This window comes from Vigna angularis, chromosome 3 (assembly GCF_016808095.1).
Source record: "Vigna angularis cultivar LongXiaoDou No.4 chromosome 3, ASM1680809v1, whole genome shotgun sequence".
Lineage (NCBI taxonomy): Eukaryota > Viridiplantae > Streptophyta > Magnoliopsida > Fabales > Fabaceae > Vigna > Vigna angularis.
Genome location: NC_068972.1, coordinates 10,677,156 through 10,694,509, shown reverse-complemented (window position 1 = coordinate 10,694,509; position 17,354 = coordinate 10,677,156). Strand labels below are relative to the sequence as shown.

General features: G+C 33.7%; 2 protein-coding genes across 8 annotated transcripts; one reads left to right on the top strand and one right to left on the bottom strand.

Annotated features, from left to right (window-relative positions):
* Positions 1–321: 321 nt before the first annotated feature.
* Positions 322–3,715, top strand: LOC108321978 (peroxisomal OPC-8:0-CoA ligase 1). Its single transcript, XM_017553902.2, has 5 exons — positions 322–411; positions 1,558–2,976; positions 3,055–3,122; positions 3,207–3,309; positions 3,380–3,715. Exons 2-5 carry the CDS (start codon positions 1,561–1,563, stop codon positions 3,503–3,505), a joined length of 1,713 nt encoding a protein of 570 aa, XP_017409391.1. The 5' UTR covers positions 322–411; positions 1,558–1,560; the 3' UTR covers positions 3,506–3,715.
* Positions 3,716–5,389: 1,674 nt separating this feature from the next.
* On the bottom strand, positions 5,390–16,440 carry LOC108321982 (acyl-CoA-binding domain-containing protein 4). Of its 7 annotated transcripts, none has more exons than XM_017553907.2 (15): positions 16,178–16,440; positions 15,637–15,699; positions 14,992–15,127; positions 14,676–14,753; positions 14,490–14,603; positions 14,271–14,337; positions 14,077–14,138; positions 13,616–13,755; positions 13,395–13,521; positions 10,957–11,071; positions 10,426–10,514; positions 9,071–9,154; positions 6,142–6,462; positions 6,001–6,060; positions 5,390–5,915 (listed from the first exon to the last, which is right to left on the bottom strand). In XM_017553907.2, exons 3-15 carry the CDS (start codon positions 15,079–15,081, stop codon positions 5,742–5,744), a joined length of 1,521 nt encoding a protein of 506 aa, XP_017409396.1. In that variant the 5' UTR covers positions 15,082–15,127; positions 15,637–15,699; positions 16,178–16,440; the 3' UTR covers positions 5,390–5,741. The 7 variants fall into 7 exon arrangements, with proteins under 7 accessions (XP_017409396.1, XP_017409397.1, XP_052730586.1 ...); XM_017553908.2 differs by having other exon boundaries at positions 14,992–15,103; XM_052874626.1 differs by lacking the exon at positions 15,637–15,699 and having other exon boundaries at positions 14,992–15,152.
* Positions 16,441–17,354: the final 914 nt, after the last annotated feature.

Genomic DNA, 17,354 nt, shown 5'->3' with positions numbered 1-17,354 from the left:
TATCTTTAAAAACAGTGATTATTCATCCTTCGGAAAATTAATTTAAGTTTAATTCTTATGAAATTCTCCTAAATATATTTCACTCAAAGATAAAGCGTATTAAAAAAAATATCAATATAGTTTCAGAATATAAAATAATTAATTAAATAAATTCATTAATTGATTTAATTTAAAATATTAGAAATGTAGATATACCGACCATGGCCGGTGTGCCGTATTCTTCACGTGCTTGCTATAGTGTTGGTTTTGTGTGACAGATAATGGTGATATATATATATATATATGGGAGAGTTTAGTTCAGTTATCACAATGATTCGAGTAGTGCTTTCAAGCTTCTTTCAAACATCTCCATTCTCGCTTTCTAAAGGAAAATTGGTGCTGCTCCCACTCAATTTTATCTAACCAATCCAGGTATTTAAGCTACTTTTACTATCTCTATATTTCCGAGTTTAATTTAACTTTCAACTTTGAGATGATTAATAAGTGTTCACATTAATTATAATGAATATTTTACTAATATCGTTTTTTTGTCATCGTTTTATCTGTTATACTAACTTTTATCTCTTTCTCTTCGTATTAACAAAAATAAATTAAAATATATTTTATGACCGCATCACATTAGTGTTGTTATCAATGTTGTTTCTTGTTGATACAGACGAAGAAGAAGAGAAGAATGATACTATAGAGAAAGAAAAAGAAAGAAAACATGGAGAAAAACTGGTTCTAGAATCATTTGTTTTGTTTTGAAAAGTTTATTTCGAAAAATTCATCTTTAAAATTCGTTCCTTAAGATATTATATGTGTTTAAGAAAATTTGTTGTAAAATGCACTTTATTTGTTTAAATAAATTTGTTCTAAAAATCTCATTAAATATTATTTAAAAAATTCTAGAAAGTTTGTTTTGAAAAATTTTCAAGAAATGTAATCAAGAAATCACTTTTAGAAATGGTAACGTTGTCATTTTAAAAATTTGGGAGGTGTCCAAAGAAACCGTGGGAGTGCAGGAAGTAAAACGCCGAAGAGAAAGGTCTTTCCACTGTGATCTTGTTTATTTGGTAGTAGAGAGCAGACAAGTATTATCAAATTCTAACTGGTTGTATTTACATTGATGAAAAAATCGTAATTGTCTCATTGTTGTGTCCATTTTGTCATCTGAGTTTAACTTGTATGAGAAGAAGATAAAGGAACTGTAACGATGAAAGCTAATTATTAATGGTATATTCAGATATAGGATTCGCAACTCAATAGATAAAGAAAAGCATTAAGCAGACAACATGTGCATCCTTCCAAATATATCCGATTATTGAGGAAAACATATTCATTTTTGAATCATATTGTCGTCTGCACAGCTTCAAGTATATATCGTTCATCGGCTTAATTAATATCAATTACTTTCGCTCTCTTGGCCGGCAATATTAAAGTCATTGTTTTGTCTTTGCTACACCTGACATAGTTAACAATGTTTGTTCTTGTACTTGTCGAAGATAACCCTTTTATATATGTTGATTATGGTTCCCGCACCTTTTGCCTCAGCCTCACAACAACTCAAATTTGCAGAAAATGTCAGGAGAGGAAGTCTTATCATCCGACGAAGAACAATATGATATATCTCATCCTCCATTTGGTAACAAAAGTGGCTATAATTCAAGGACAGGCATCTACCACTCTCTAGTTAAGCTTCAAACTAAGCATGAAATCCCAACAAAGCCAGACCTCAACACTGCCCATTTTGTGCTGTCACAGTTCCCACAAGCACACCTTGCTGTGGCAAAAACTGCATTCATTGATGCAAGAACTAATCTGAGAGTTAGCTATAGTGAGCTGAGAAGGTCTACCTACTCCCTTGCATCAGCTTTGTTCCATGGACTTGAGGTTAGGAAAGGTGATGTGGTTTTTTTATTGTCACCAAACTCAACCTTGTACTCAGCCATATGTCTAGCTGTGTTATCCGTTGGAGCAGTTCTGACCACTGCCAACCCCATCAACACTGCATCAGAAATTGCGAAACAAGTGCGTGATTCAGGTGCTAAACTAGCCATCTCAACACAAGAGGAACTGCACAAATTGGTCCCAACTGGGGTTCCTACGATTCTCACTTCTCGTTCTTCTGATGGCAGAAGGTTATCCGTTGAAGAGTTAATAGAAGGTTGTTATGATTCAACCGAGTTGCCGCAAGTTCCTGTGGCACAGTCAGACACTGCTGCTATATTTTACTCTTCAGGGACCACGGGAATAAGTAAAGGTGTGGTTTTAACTCATGCAAATCTCATTTCCATAATGAGATTGATTTTCTGGTCTGCTGATGTCAGTGGATCCCGAGATGATATTTTCTTGGCCTTCATTCCAATGTTTCACATCTATGGATTTGTATTCTTTGGATTAGGATTGTTGTGTGCTGGTATAACAACAGTTTTGATGCAGAAGTTTGACTTCCAAGATATGCTTGATGCAATCCAGAAGCACAAGGTTAACAACGTGCCAGCAGTGCCACCAGTGATTCTTGCGCTAGTGAAGTATTCAAGGAAAGCTAGGTGTGACTTGTCCAGCGTAAGAAGAATGGGGACAGGTGCTGCACCTTTGAGCAAGGAAGTGGCACTGGAGTTCAGGAAAATGTTTCCATGGGTTGAACTACGGCAAGGTTATGGACTAACAGAAAGTAGTGGTGGAGCAACATTTTTTGTCTCAGATAAAGATGCTAAAGCTCATCCAGATTCATGTGGGAAGCTGATTCCAACATTTTCTGCAAAAGTTATAGACACTGAAACGGGGAAGCCTTTGCCCCCTAATAAAGAAGGAGAGTTGTGGTTAAAAAGTCCAACTATTATGAAAGGATATCTGGGAAATTTGGAGGCAACAAGTTCAACAATTGATTCAGAAGGTTGGTTGAGAACTGGTGATCTTAGTTACATTGATGATAATGGATTTGTTCACATAGTTGAACGGATAAAAGAGCTAATCAAGCACAACGGGTATCAGGTACTGAAAGCCATAACAGTTTCAGTTTTCAACTAGAATATCACTGTATCAGTAAATACAACATTCTGCTTGTCTCAGGTGGCTCCTGCAGAACTGGAGTCTGTGCTGCTAAGTCACCCTCTTATAGCTGATGCAGCAGTTATACCGTGTGTTATAATCTCTCGCGTTTTTCCCTCTTACTATTCATAATCTGTGTGAATTTCTGATGTGGAAACAAAGATATGATGCAGGTTGGAAGATGAAGAAACTGGACAGATACCAATGGCATATGTGGTGAGAGCAGCTGGTTCTGAACTCTCAGAAGACCAAATCATTCAATTTGTTGCAGGCCAGGTAACTGGTATTAGCTGTGGTAATTTTAATTATCTTTTAATGTACATAAAATAAAATGGAGAATTTTCAGGTGGCTCCATATAAGAAAGTGAGAAAGGTGAGTTTCATTGACACTATTCCAAAGTCAGCTGCTGGCAAGATATTGCGGAAGGATCTTGTTTCACAAAGCAAATTTCAACCTGTCTCCAAGCTATGAAGAACAAGTAGAAGTGATAGTGTCCCAGAATGTTTCACTGTTTTTTAGGATATCAAATTGTTTGTCCTATATTTACTCGTGCAGGCTGAGTGGATATTTAATGTTTGTAAAACTAGTATAAACGGACTTGGCATAGAGGAAGAGAAGAACACAGTGAATCAGAATTCATCTTCGAGACTCCAAATAGATATTTCTTAATAAAGAATATTGTCCGTGGTTTTTATCTCAGTGAGTTTATGAGTTCTGTTGTCTATTTTCATTAAGAATTGAACTTGAAACATAACTCAAAAAGTGAATTTTGTAATTATTGTAAATTGTTTTTATATTTAATTTATCTGGATCTCCAACACGTTCATTTTACGTTGGATCATATATGTTTTGAATATAAGATTAAATATTTATCTAAATAAAACGATAAATTTAATCAATAATACATTTTATTATGATAAACTATAATACTGTACTAAAAACAAACTTCAAATAACTCAATCATAATAAAATTTACATTTATTTTAAATCGAGATAAGATTAACATTTTAAAGTTGTCATCGGATGTATTGCTAAATTGAAATCATGAATCATATTTATTAAGTACAAAATTTTAAAAAATAATAAACATAGTTTAAAAATTAAAGAAATAATATAATTTTATTATAGTATAAAAATTTATTACAGTTTACATATTTTTTATATTTAAAAATTAAAATTAATTTTATTTATGTTATTCATTTTTTTAAAATTTAAATTTATTTTCTTATGTTTTATATTTAATTTTTCCAAATCCTAAAACCTAAACAAAAATAACACGTGGATTTTATATAATTAGGGGATCATATTTTTGGTTTACTTGAATATGGGCAGAACGCTAGACTAACGTAAATTTTCTATTAGGCCGTGAAGTCGTCCCTTTTATCAGCTACGGGTTTGGGATGTGTGTCTGTCTACAGGGAAGATAAGAGAAATAAGTAAGGGAATGGAGATTCAATTTGGATTTTTTCATCAATTTTTACTTTTAAAATATAGAATTTACATTTGATTTTTTTTTCATACAATCAGTCTTACCAATTTGATTTTTTTTCATATAATCAGTCCTACATTATTTATGCTTGAGCAAAAGTTTTCCTCATCTTATAACTATTGGCTCAATTAGTTTCCTTTTTTTTAAAAAAAACTAATACAAAAATTAATCTTTAATTTTAATGATTAATATCCTCTGACTTAGCATATAACTTGACTCGCATTATAACCTACTGCTCAGAAGTCCCAATTTTGACAACCAATAAATATGGTAAACTTAACAAGTCAGTTTTTCTTTTCCTATTATTGATGATAGAGTTATAGGAAACTTTTAACGTAACGTTTTTATGCAAAGCGATTATCCTAGTTATAGGAATATGCAAGTGAACATTGTCTATCGAATCCCATTATTAATTTGCCGCACAATGTTATTCGTCGTCTCTTGTATAACCAAGGCAACCTTCAATCACAGAAAATACCAATTTCAATGCCAATACACTAACTCCCCTAAAATCATCTTCCTTCTTAAGGACACTTAAACTTCTGTTCTCTACATTGGATATCAGTTCACAAAAATGAAGTGAGCATTCTTCCGCTCACACGAAATCTACCAATATTAATTCTTGACGTGATCAATCAACGACACTCCAAAACTCGCATTGAGGGATTACAATTCTACCCAAACCACATTATGAACATCTTTTACATAGAGATAACAAATCCGCTCACCACCCAGTGATCATTGTCGTTTGAATCAAACCAAAATACGACACCGAACACAAGGGACACGCAAATGAACAAAGTAAAACTAAACAAAGTGCATACTCTAGCAATCGAACATCCTAGCTAGTTATATTTAAAATGGAATAAATCATGTCAATCATTCCAATATATATAATCAAATGAATACAATCAAATAAAAGATAAATCCTATAAATTTAATGGACACTTGAGCCTGAAATGTATCAGTCAAAAGTAAACCTGTCTAGGTACGCATTACAAATTCAAAAAGATTATGTACCCATCTCGAAAGTTTCAGTCTTCAGTGCTTCAAAATTGGAGTCCATCAATCATTTCAACTCAAGATGATACCTTAAAAGTTCTGTAACAAAGAAATTTTATTTTCTAAATGAAAAAAAAAAAAGAATATAACCTGTTAAGGTTCCTCAGACTCAATATATCACTTTCAGTTGACATTGCTGCCATGACCTCATACTTCTCATTTCTCACTCCCACCAAACCATCGCCAAACACCACCGGAACTCTGTCTCTGTGCTGTTGCAGCAAGCTCCATTTCCTGGTCCAGAGCAGAATTCTTTTCACGAAGAGCCTGTACTTCATCCTCCACTGACTGCATTGATTCCAGCAACTTCTGGAGTTCTGCAATTTTGGCCTGGAAACGAACATTTTTATTATACTCAATCCTACACGAACGTAAAGCCATATTATACTCCAAAAATAGGAAAGTAAATCTGTACCTCCAAGTTAAAGCATCTTGATCTCTCAGCCACAAGTTGTCCCTGGACTGACTGGAGTTCCTGAAATACATATTTAATTATGAAAAATAACACCTATCAATTAAATTATAGCGCACCTTCATATCAAAACCGCAATAATACCTTGGACAACTCAGCATGAGTATTATTTAACTCTTCTAACTCGCCTCCAATCTTAGAATTTTCAGCCCTGACTTCTGCAATTGACAATTCCAATATCCGTTTCTCTTCTTTAATGGCTTCAATTTTGTCCGTCACATCATCTTTAGAATGACCATTTACATGTGAGTTGGAATTCATATCATCTAGTTGCATGAAATCCAACTTCTCTGATTTAGACAACGCATAAGCAGAAGTAACAGAAGCTGCAGCGGCAGCGGCAGCAGGTGATTGGAAAATCTTAGGACGTACAATGTCTTTTTCCTTGGGTCTCATAACAAAAAGCTAAATTTGCAAGTGACCAAGCCATCAGCCACAGAATCCATTATATGCAATACCAAAACATTAATTAATAAAACTCCCCTAAAAATATGTAAAATTAGCAAACTCATAATCTGTGGCATAAAACACAATTTGCAGTCATAATAGAAACCAGTTTATTTGAATTGAATTAAATCAATTTGCATGGTACAACAATCAGTCTTGTCCCACTAGTAACGTAGATAATCAATGCCATTCGCTTTTGTTAATACCAAATACCAAATTTTTAATAACCATTTAGTCCAAGGTCTTTTCAATTGGACCACATTCCATTTTAACCACTTTTCTATCATGACGAAACAACCTGAGGAAACTTTATGCAATATTCTCCCAGTTTCTCTTAGTCCCTGTAGTAACCTTATCTTTTCAAGCTTGTTCAATCACTGACCTCAACATTCTGATCCGCAAAAACAATAAAAACATTAGATATTTGTTCTTGTGAAGATGTCTCTCACTGCCCAACATCAGCTAGCAAAAGCATGGGGCATCCTTAGTCTATTAATTCCGCCAAACCTACTTGACATTCTTGGAATTATTCCAGTAGCCTTTTTGTTAAAAAAAAGAACTTAGCAATTCGAGGATAATTTAGTGAAATGTTCTTAATGAATCCCAATATCACATTAAAAAAATGTAAACTCATATTTCACCCTCGTGTAGCTTTATTTGAAAGCACTTCGCCTACATGGTTATGAAAATTCATACTTCGCTAACACCCTGTTTTGCAATGTTATCACATAATTAACCTGTGACATTTTTCACCCATTTATTCTTTAATGGTTTAACAGTAAGATGAAAGCAAACACATGTGAACTCGCTTTTCAACTTTCAAGTCATTCCCTTCCAATTTTTCACCAAATTCATCAGAATTCCCTTAGCTTCCTTTTTATTAAAGATACCACTCTCTGCAAAATATACACATAAGATGGAGTAGGAAGTCCAAAAAACTTTCAAGTTTTCAAGTGAAGCTAAAAAAGAGAGGCATATGACCAAACAGGCAGGCAGTCTCTTAAGAAAGAGAATCGAGGTCAACCACAGGCTGAACCAAAAACTTTGTTACTATACATAGAAGGAAGAAAGGTGACTAGTGTAATAAGAGGTAACAGAATATTGTTAAGATAGTCAAGAATCAGTTAGGGAGAGGAAGATTAGAAAAGGAGCTTTTACGTTATTGTTGACAGGTAATTACCCTTGTGTAAAGGAAAGGACTACTTTGTAGTTCCGTTGTAGTTCTTACTTCAAAAATACAGAATTTATTCTTTCTGTTCTACAACTACTCTCCTTTTCCTCCCAAGGGAACAATTATTTGTTCTCTTTGTGTGTAGAAGAATCCTAACACAGTCTGGACTCTCGAACAATTCAACAAGGATGGGTTCAAGTTGTTTCCATTTCCAAAAGAAACCAAGAAGGCATATATGGTCCAAATAAACAGACATGCACGTTCAGATGAGCAAGCAGCGTAGAATCACACAACCAAGTAGGGATAGTCATAGATTGGATTTTAGGAAATCCAATCCAAATATTTAGATTTTGAATCCTAATCCATTTTTTTATAAAAACAATCTAAATTGAATTTCTAGATCCATATATTTTTTTAATAAAAATTACTTTTTTAAATTTAAATATGTATTTTTTTTAAATAAAGTAACTATTTAATCTAATATATAAATATATAAAAAAATTTAAATAATATATAAAATATTAAAAAAATATAATATCAAAGACTAAAGATAATATATTATGCAAATTCTTAACATTAAAAAAAATACAACCATCTAAATGTCAATATAATATCCAACAAAATAAAATAATTTAAATATTCAAATAATATCTACTCTCAATTACTGAATTATTAAATTAAAACTAATTATCATGTTCAATATATATATATATATATATATATATATATATATATATATATATATATATATATATATATATATATCAGTGCATAGTTATAGCCACAAACAAGATACATCATCACACATACATTACATTGCAAAAGGGCAAAAGCTTCTGCCATGATGTCTAACCAATCGAATTTACAGGGATCCAGTTGCACTTTTTTTAATATCAAGTGTCCATTCATTCCAAAAACAAGACTAGAAAGCAAAGTTGAGCCTACTGCCAATTAAGATTGGAAATTTGGATTTTCCAGTTTTTTAAATCCATATAAACAAAATGGAAATCTGATCTGGAAAATGGATTAAAATATGGATCAAAATGAAAAACAAATTTAAGGAAATGGATCTTTAATGGATCAGAGCAGAGCAAAATTAGAGCAGTTTAATGAAAACAGATTTTTTGCCTACCCTTGCAACCAAGCACTCAAGCTGCGGAGAAAAACCATGCATATTGCAAAAAGGACCAATCAAAGTACAAAATCTCTCCGATGGCTAGAATTGATGAAAAATGACATCAAACTATTGTAAGCAAGAGAGTGTGATTATATATGAACCATTATTAAGGCTAACAGGGACAGGCAGTAGCAAAAGCACATAAATCAGTCTCTCTTCAAAATAAAAATAATAAATCCTGTCTTCCATAGACAACAAAAATACTTTACATCACATACCTCATTGCTGTACCTCCCATTATAGCCTCCAAAAGCTAACAGATACTTTTCTCCATCAACTGTTGCCGAACAGGCACTAAGACCCTGGTAATGGTAAAAATCAGTAGATAAATACATACACATAACAGGATTGAATTATTGTTAGTTATTTCAGTACAAACAATTGCTTAAACAATCATTTTTGTACTCAATTACAAATAAAGAGCAGGCACCTCATTTCAATTGGTTAATGTTAGCAAGTCAAAAAAGGTTAAGGTGCCGCTTTATTTCTTCTTTCTAGCCTTCCCTTTATTCATCTTCAAGGTGCCCTTATGGTGTTGCTATTGTATCTCCCAAGGATACAGCCCTTACCGTCTTCTTATATAGTTTTTTTTGTGTTTTCATTCAATAAATCCTTAAATTCTACGTCAATCTTTGGTATATAATACATAAGAGGAGTTGTTTACTTTCTTCCTCAAATCTGGAAGATCTTACGTTTTTGTTTCTAATGCAAGTGATGGACCTACTATTTTATGTTCAACTACTCTGCTTGCAACATTACATGTGGTGTTGGAGCCTCTCTGTTGATAAATATGCTCTCTCACTAATTTCCACTAATCTTGAGCTCTATGAATACACAGTTACACAGTACTTTTAGATGTATTTCCTTCACTTTGTGATGTATGTACCCCCAAGCTTGCTTAACTTAATGAATTTGATTTCTATGGAAAAAGATTCCTCCCCCTTTCCTTTTGATTGCATCAGACTTGGAGAAGGAAGAGGTTTTAAAAAAAACAATTCAATGAATTATAAACATGTTCTGCATGCAAAAGATAGAACCCACATCTCATAGTGTGAGGATCTGATCTTGCATAGTGAAACAATGAACACTCAACAAATTTCTTTTTCAAACAGTGATATAAGCATATACATGGAGATTGTCATTCTAGACTCTACCCACTCTCACTTTCGTCTAAACAGATCAATAAAAAAGTGAATGTCCTAGGTCTCTCGCTAACTGTACACTGTTATAAGGAAACTAAAAACTAAGATGTCATTGTTCTGTGGAAAGAGAAATAGGAAAGTTAGGTATCCCTACTCAAGTGTTTAGGAGAAAACATGATCCCAATCAACTGAAATTGAAGATACAAAACAAAGTTCCTACCAAGTCAAGGCAAAGTAAATCTACAGGAACAGACTCAAATCCTAAATACATATATAGTCATAATAAAACAGCCTCAAATAAACAATCACAGGTATGGCAACCAACTCTAATACTGACCATGGAGAAGAGAGAATGGCAATCCTCCAATAATATTCCTTGAAATATTAAAAATACAAAAAAATAAAATAAAATTATTTCTCCGAGTAATTACCTCACTGGAAAGTGGATCTTTTTGCTTCACAACAGTCAATACTGACCATACAAGCTTAGACATGTCTAACACCAGGGTTTCAGGGCAACCTGTTTTGCAAATTAGATAATCATACATTCATGAAGAATAAAGACTAACCTATAATGTACAGACAATTGATACAACAGTAGTTTACCCATCCTCTTCCCTTTTACGCAATTTGTGGTTCATTTAAGGTTTTAATTGAAACAAGGAGGCCAATTGTTTTTGAAAAGTGTGGTTTATACTGTGTTTGATGATATGGTTGGAGTATGAGGCCTCCCCATCCACCCAGATTTGTTTCAAGAAGGTTCTGTTTCTGGTTTCACAGTAGGGCAAAGTCCAATGCAATTTCAAGGAAGTTATTATTTCTGACATGCACATGGAGTGAACTTACATGCTGAATTATTGGATTTCTATTTTGAAGAATATTTTATCCGCTTCCCTGAAGTTTTATTTTGTACTTCTCTGAGACTATTTCTTTATAATTTCAAAAATAAAATAATCACATACCACTTTTATTATCTCCACCACCAACTATATACCAGCTTTCATCAATAGTGACACCAGTATGACCAGCCCTTGGAGATACTAAATTACCTTGAGTTTGTGGTTGGGACCACTCCATCTGAACCAAGCAAGATTGTTAGATCAATATATGTTCAATGCTAAACTTGTATGGGGAAAAAACTACTTGGAAGATCAATGGCCAAAACTCAAACAATTTCTGGATAGGTAAATGTAAATTGAAATCAATCAAAAGTTTAAAAGGAATATTGAGCTTCTTCTTCCCCTTCATTCCATGGATTACAAGGTCCAGGTGAACAAAGTAAGCAAAATAAGCATTATGCTTGCAACTTAACACTTGACTTAAGAAGCAAACATATGTAAATAGATATTTACAAACAATAGTACTTGCAAAGCACGAGATGAAAAAAAGTGTATGTGTTGTAAATATGTACACTAGTCATCGTCAATTGCAAAGTTTGTGTTGAAAAGTAACAGAGATAAGTGTAGTTTATCTTTATGATATCGTGAGATTTTGTTTTCTCTATCTTGTGTTATTTCCTTACTTAGGCTTACCTTTGAAAAGGGAGACCAGTGATTATACATTGCACACAGTTAACATACAAATTCTGTTTCTTCCAACTGTTTACCAGTTATTAGCCTTTTCATTGAATGAAGTCTCCAATGGATACAAATTTTAGAAAAAAATAAAAAAAAAACAACACGAACACTTATACTTCACATAAATTTTGCTATGAAAAATTCCAGTGGAGAAGCAGATCTACATTAGATACATATTCTCATAAAAAGAGAATAACTAATGCTTTAACAAATGTCTGCTTCTATTTGTTCCAAGCATCACCTACGGAATATTCTCACTAACATACCAAGTATTTTACTAGCCACCTGCACATACTTTAAACTAAACTCACTCACCTAATTGTTTGTTAAGGTAATAGCTTTGAGTAAAGATAACTTATCAACCAAATACATTTATGTTCCTAAATTATCAGTGAATATTAGCTGAATGCCTTGACACCTTGACGGTCCACAGTTCCATCAAATTACAGGAATAAGCCTTAGTGGAACAAAGTACTATCATGGAGTTCATTTCATTTGTTCTTATCCACGTATTCAGAACAAAATTTAAGATGGAGATTCCAACTTCATTTAGCAGCATCCCTAGTGATTTTTCTCCCTTAATCAGTAAGTAGTATCACTGGTTGCTAGCAGTTAAATGTTAACAAGTTTTTCCTCAACAACCATTGAAGGCTATTTCATGATTCATCAAAACGTTGATCCAAGACTAGTATATATTTATAGATAAAATCATGACTAAATTTTATTGGGTTGAGTGTTCACCATTAGTCCAAAAGCTATAGCTAATAGTTACAATGCAATTTTTTCTACTTAAGAGCATAGCCGTCAAAACTTCATAATTTGAGTGTGACTTGGCCTATCTAGCTTCGTCACAGAATAATTGATGCAACTCGAAACAATTTCCCTCTCAACAATTGCCTCACTAGGGACTAAAACTATGATCTTGGTTTTGATATCAATTGTTAGATTGAACACTAACAACTGGGCCAAAATTACAACTAATATCCAAAACAACTTAAAAATGTAACAGTCCAAGCATCATAATTCAATTTCAACTTGGTCCAGCTAACCTCTATTACGGGGATAATTGATGCTACCCACAACAAATTTTATCATAAAAAATAAAAGGTCAAAGAAATTCCTATGCAAAACAACATCAACATGCTCTGCAGTCTACAAAGCAATCTGGTAGGCAAAATCGTAATGCTTTTGGGTTTTTTAAAGAGAAAGGCAAAATGCCCATTCATTGGCAGTAATCCATAAAGAAGCCAGATAAAACCCCCTGTCCCATAATTCTGAAATTTGAAGGAGCTAGAATTTTCATATGATAGGATAGGATACTGAAAAGACAGGATCTGCATTATTGATTTCTTACTGAAAGTCCTTTATGTCAGTTACTGATTTGAATATATCAGTAACAGGATAAAGGTCCATATAATAGAGAACCCTCTCCCCCAAAATTAATGAATAAAATGGATAAAAAAAATAGTATGAACTATTCAAGGGTCTGCTGCTTCTTTCCCAATCTTTTTACTCAATTCTCATTTCTAGTAATAGTATGAGCTACATTCTCTGAAGGAGGTATTATTCCCACTATCTTAGATACCTCTGAGTCTGTTGCTATCACAGTGAATATTATTCCCTCAATCCCCACCAATGCACACATGCCTTAAATCTCATATATTTTCTAGTGTACACTACAGTAAGAGTATCATATCAAAAATCAGTTTTGCACATTATTATACGGAATTTACTGATCACCCTAGAATGGAAGAAACAAGCTTAATAATACTTTGATTTAATTAAGCATGCAAAGAAAAGGTTGGTAAATACTATTCACTTACTGTTTGCATGTCTAATAAATGAAGATCATTGAAGAAGACAGAATGAGAGCAACCACCAAATATTAGAAGGTAGCGCTGTCCTTGAATAGAAGCTGCATGATCGTATCTAGGAGCTGGAGGAGTCTGGCTATCAAAATCCAAGAAATTGGCGTGGTCAGCCATATGGAACTAATCTAAAGCATGAAAACAGCTTTTGAAAGTGTAAAATTGATACCACTTACCTAGTCTCTATCATTTCCCAATTCATACTGTCCAGATCGAGAACATGGACATCATTCAACAGCTTCCTGCTCATATCTTCTCCACCAAACAATATCACTCTTGAACCAACTAGTGTTGCAGAATGTCCCACACGAGCTACCTGGGAAAATAAGTTGAAAACATTCAAATATCTATCCAACTACAAACAAAGTGACTTCCATCTTACATATACAGATAATACAAAGAAACACTACGTAATTGAATATTCTGCATACATGATTCAAAAAGAAAAGAAAGTATAAAGATAATCAACAGTAACAACCAATCCTCATCCCGCTAACTGGGGCTGGCTACACGGTTTCATAAGCACAATTAAACTATATCAAACTTTTAGAGTAGGACATTGAAAACGTTAACCAAACAAAAAAAATCAACATCCAAGAACAGAACGTCAAACTTTTAAATCAATGAACAGACTTACTGGGACATTTCCAGAAGTCTTAATAACTCCAAACTGGCATGTTTCAATGTCAATGTATCGGACTGCAAGAAGTTCAATGAACATTATGAGTTTTGTACGTGTTACCATGCAATAACATGCCATGAATGAATATGAAATAATCAGGCACTTGTATGATTTTCTCCCAGTATAAAAAACATTGTATAGATACTAGCCTGTTAATTCAGCAGAAGAGTCCCGTGAACTGCCACCAAGAAGAAGTAGTTTCTCCCCCCACCTAATCTGCAGAAATTTCCAAATCTATACATATCAGAACAAATCAAATATCAATAATATCCGTTTACCACTAAAACTCATCGTTCATTAGTAGCCAAACTGGAGAATTTCATACTATAAGCACAGATGTGCATCAAAAGAGTTGTCTTATAAATTACCATCCTGTGACCAGATGTGGCAGGAAGAAATTCCTGTGAGCTATCGCCATCCTCTTTTCCATCATTTGCTTTTAGTTTCAGAGAGGACCACGTCAAATTTCTTAAATCAAAAACCTGCAAACAGCTAAATCACATGACACACAACAAGAAGTCTGAGATTCAAAAGCATTGGTGGATACCAAATACCTGAACATCAGATAAGTGTCGGCCATTACGACTCCCACCAGCAATGTATAATTTTTCATCAACTACTGCTGCAGCATGCTACAGTGAAGAATACATGGAGTAAGAATCGGGAACAAGGCAAAGGAAAAACTTCACATAAGAAGCCTAGAATGCCTAACGACTTCTAGCATTCAAAAGCAGAACAAAATAACTCATAACAAGATCCAATCAGGAATCATTTTTATGGTTTTGTTAGAAAAGATATCTAGCCTAGTTTTCCAGTTAATCTTCTATTATTCTATTCTCTAATAAATCAAGGAAAGGAAGAGAAGTAAACCTTGTAGCGAGGACCTGGGCGAGCACCAGATACAGTAACTGGTACCCACTCATCATATGTAAGCTCCTTATGCCAATTGTTGACTTCCATATCTCTCCAGTACTCCTTTACACTAGGAAGAACTTTTTCAAATCACCTTTAATTTTAAATTGTCAAATTAACTGTCATAAACAGGCTACTGATCTGAATGACAAATTCTGTACAGAACACACATAAAAAAATCCATACGAGTAAAAGTGGGAAGCATGGACATGAGAATACAATCAATTTTAAACATTAGAAGCAAGGTTGTCAAACTCTTAAGTTAACCGGTAAACTCATAAGAGTCTACAATTGCGGGTAGAGAGCGACTTAACTAACTCAAATTCTTTTTTGGGTAAACACGAGCAAACTCAAATAAACAATTGAGTCAAGATGCGAGTTAGCAAATTTGACATCAAATGTAACTTTAACCCATGTTGACACTGCAATGTTAGTTTTTTACTATGGCTAATAACTGTCCAAGCCTCATGAGGAGTACCATATCCGTAGCCAAAATGTGATATCTTAACAAAATTTAAGAGTAATCTACTCACACCCTCTCTGTTATTTTAACAGAAAAGTACACATCAAAATCCTCAAAGGGATAAAAACATATTGCCATACTCTGAATGCCATCAAACAGGATTGAGCTTTTATTTGTTCTTGATTGTTTCCAATCTAGCAGAGCTGCTTAAGTCATGCGAAGTAAAAGGATTGGTCAGTAACTACATTGTGATCTCACAATTATTAGATGCATAATTTTACAACGAGTTACAATTTCGTGACCCAACTCTCCCATTACCAGCGATATTATTAAAAAAAAAGGAGAAGCTACCACTATCATTAGTCTACGCTCTGTTACTAACAAGAAAGAAGTTCCAAAATGCAGCAAAAACATACATGCACGAAGATCAGGGACACTGGAATGCCTCTTAACTTAAAATGTTCGAAATTACAATCACAAACTGAACAATTTTCATAATCACGTGATTTTCAACAATACTTTGACATGCAACTTTAAGCATCTGAAATTACAAATCGAGATCGAATACACCGCAGAAAGTCACTTAAACTATATTCAACAGAAACTAAGATAGCCTGAAAATTCGAAATAAGAGCAAATAGAAACGAATGGATTAGAATAGAGAGTGAAAAAGGTTGAAACCTGTCACTGAGAGAATTGGCAGATCTCGAAACGCCGTCGTCTGGTGCAGATGAGTATGAGGAGATCGGACGGTGGCGGATGCAGAGCCACCGTCAGAGATCTCAATGGATACGTTGTCGTAGCAGGGACGGTAGTGTCGGACAGGCGCGACAAAACAAAAGTTACAGCAAGAAGAGGCTGAGTTGTTGTCAGTTGTACCTCGAGACTACTTGTACAACCATAAACAGATGGTGACAAATAGACATGGCAAATAACTTTGTTTTCCAAGTTATTTTTCGAACTCGACTTTATTTTGACGGTAATATATGTATTGATGAAGTATGGATAATTAATAATTAATTTTTTAAAATTAAGTGATTCAGTATGAAGATACGAAAGTATATCTATATATTTACTTTTTGTTTTTTTAGGTTGTTAAAACACTCATAATTTATTAAGTAGTTTAATAAATTTATTTTATTTATCTATTTTATTTTTATTTTATTTGGAAAACTTCAATCTTTTCATTTTTGGATTGTTATTAAACCTCTTGAATATTTACAAAGTTTATTCATATTTTTAAGATATTTATTCTTTTGTTATATCTTAATTATATTATTTTTATGCAATTTTGGTGTATTTCATTTGAATTTCTCATACCTCATTAAAAACGCACCAAAAATCTCTCTGAGCGGACGCCAGGTGTCAAGCGAAGGAAATATGGAAATCAGGTGGCTACGGGAGAGTGGACGTTCGGTTTTGGTGACGGTAGTGGTAAATGCCAAATTCCAAAATCTCGTGCCACTTCTCTGCATGCTCACCTTCTTTTCCAAATCTCTGAACCATTTTCTCCTCTTCTCTCTAGATTTCTTCATCTTCTCTCTAAGAAAACACTCACTTCTCTGCATGCTGAATGTATATGAAGTATGATTGCTGATATGTTTTGACTATATGAAGTATGATTATTTACTATGATATGGATGTTTGATTTTATGAAAATAGATGTTGAGAAATGAATTGATATAAAGAATTCTAGTATGAAATTTCCCTTTGAAAGTGTACGTTCGTCACTGAACGGTCCTTGACCGTTCGGTTTTTCTAGTGAACTTGGTTGGAATTGAATTCTTTCATTTGGGAAGAATCCTAGTTGAGGACGAGCGTCTTCGTTTTGTAATACTATGCATGAGCGTTCGGCCAA

Coding starts and splice junctions, on each gene's coding strand:
- LOC108321978 (XM_017553902.2), top strand. CDS start 1,561: ATGTCAGGAGAGGAAGTCTTATCATCCGACGAAGAACAATATGATATA. Junction 2,977..3,054: donor TCAAGCACAACGGGTATCAG/GTACTGAAAGCC, acceptor TGCTTGTCTCAG/GTGGCTCCTGCAGAACTGGA. Junction 3,123..3,206: donor GCTGATGCAGCAGTTATACC/GTGTGTTATAAT, acceptor GATATGATGCAG/GTTGGAAGATGAAGAAACTG.
- LOC108321982 (XM_017553907.2), bottom strand. CDS start 15,081: ATGGAAGTCAACAATTGGCATAAGGAGCTTACATATGATGAGTGGGTA. Junction 14,604..14,675: donor GACACTTATCTGATGTTCAG/GTATTTGGTATC, acceptor AGCTGTTTGCAG/GTTTTTGATTTAAGAAATTT. Junction 10,515..10,956: donor TGGTGGAGATAATAAAAGTG/GTATGTGATTAT, acceptor TTTGCAAAACAG/GTTGCCCTGAAACCCTGGTG.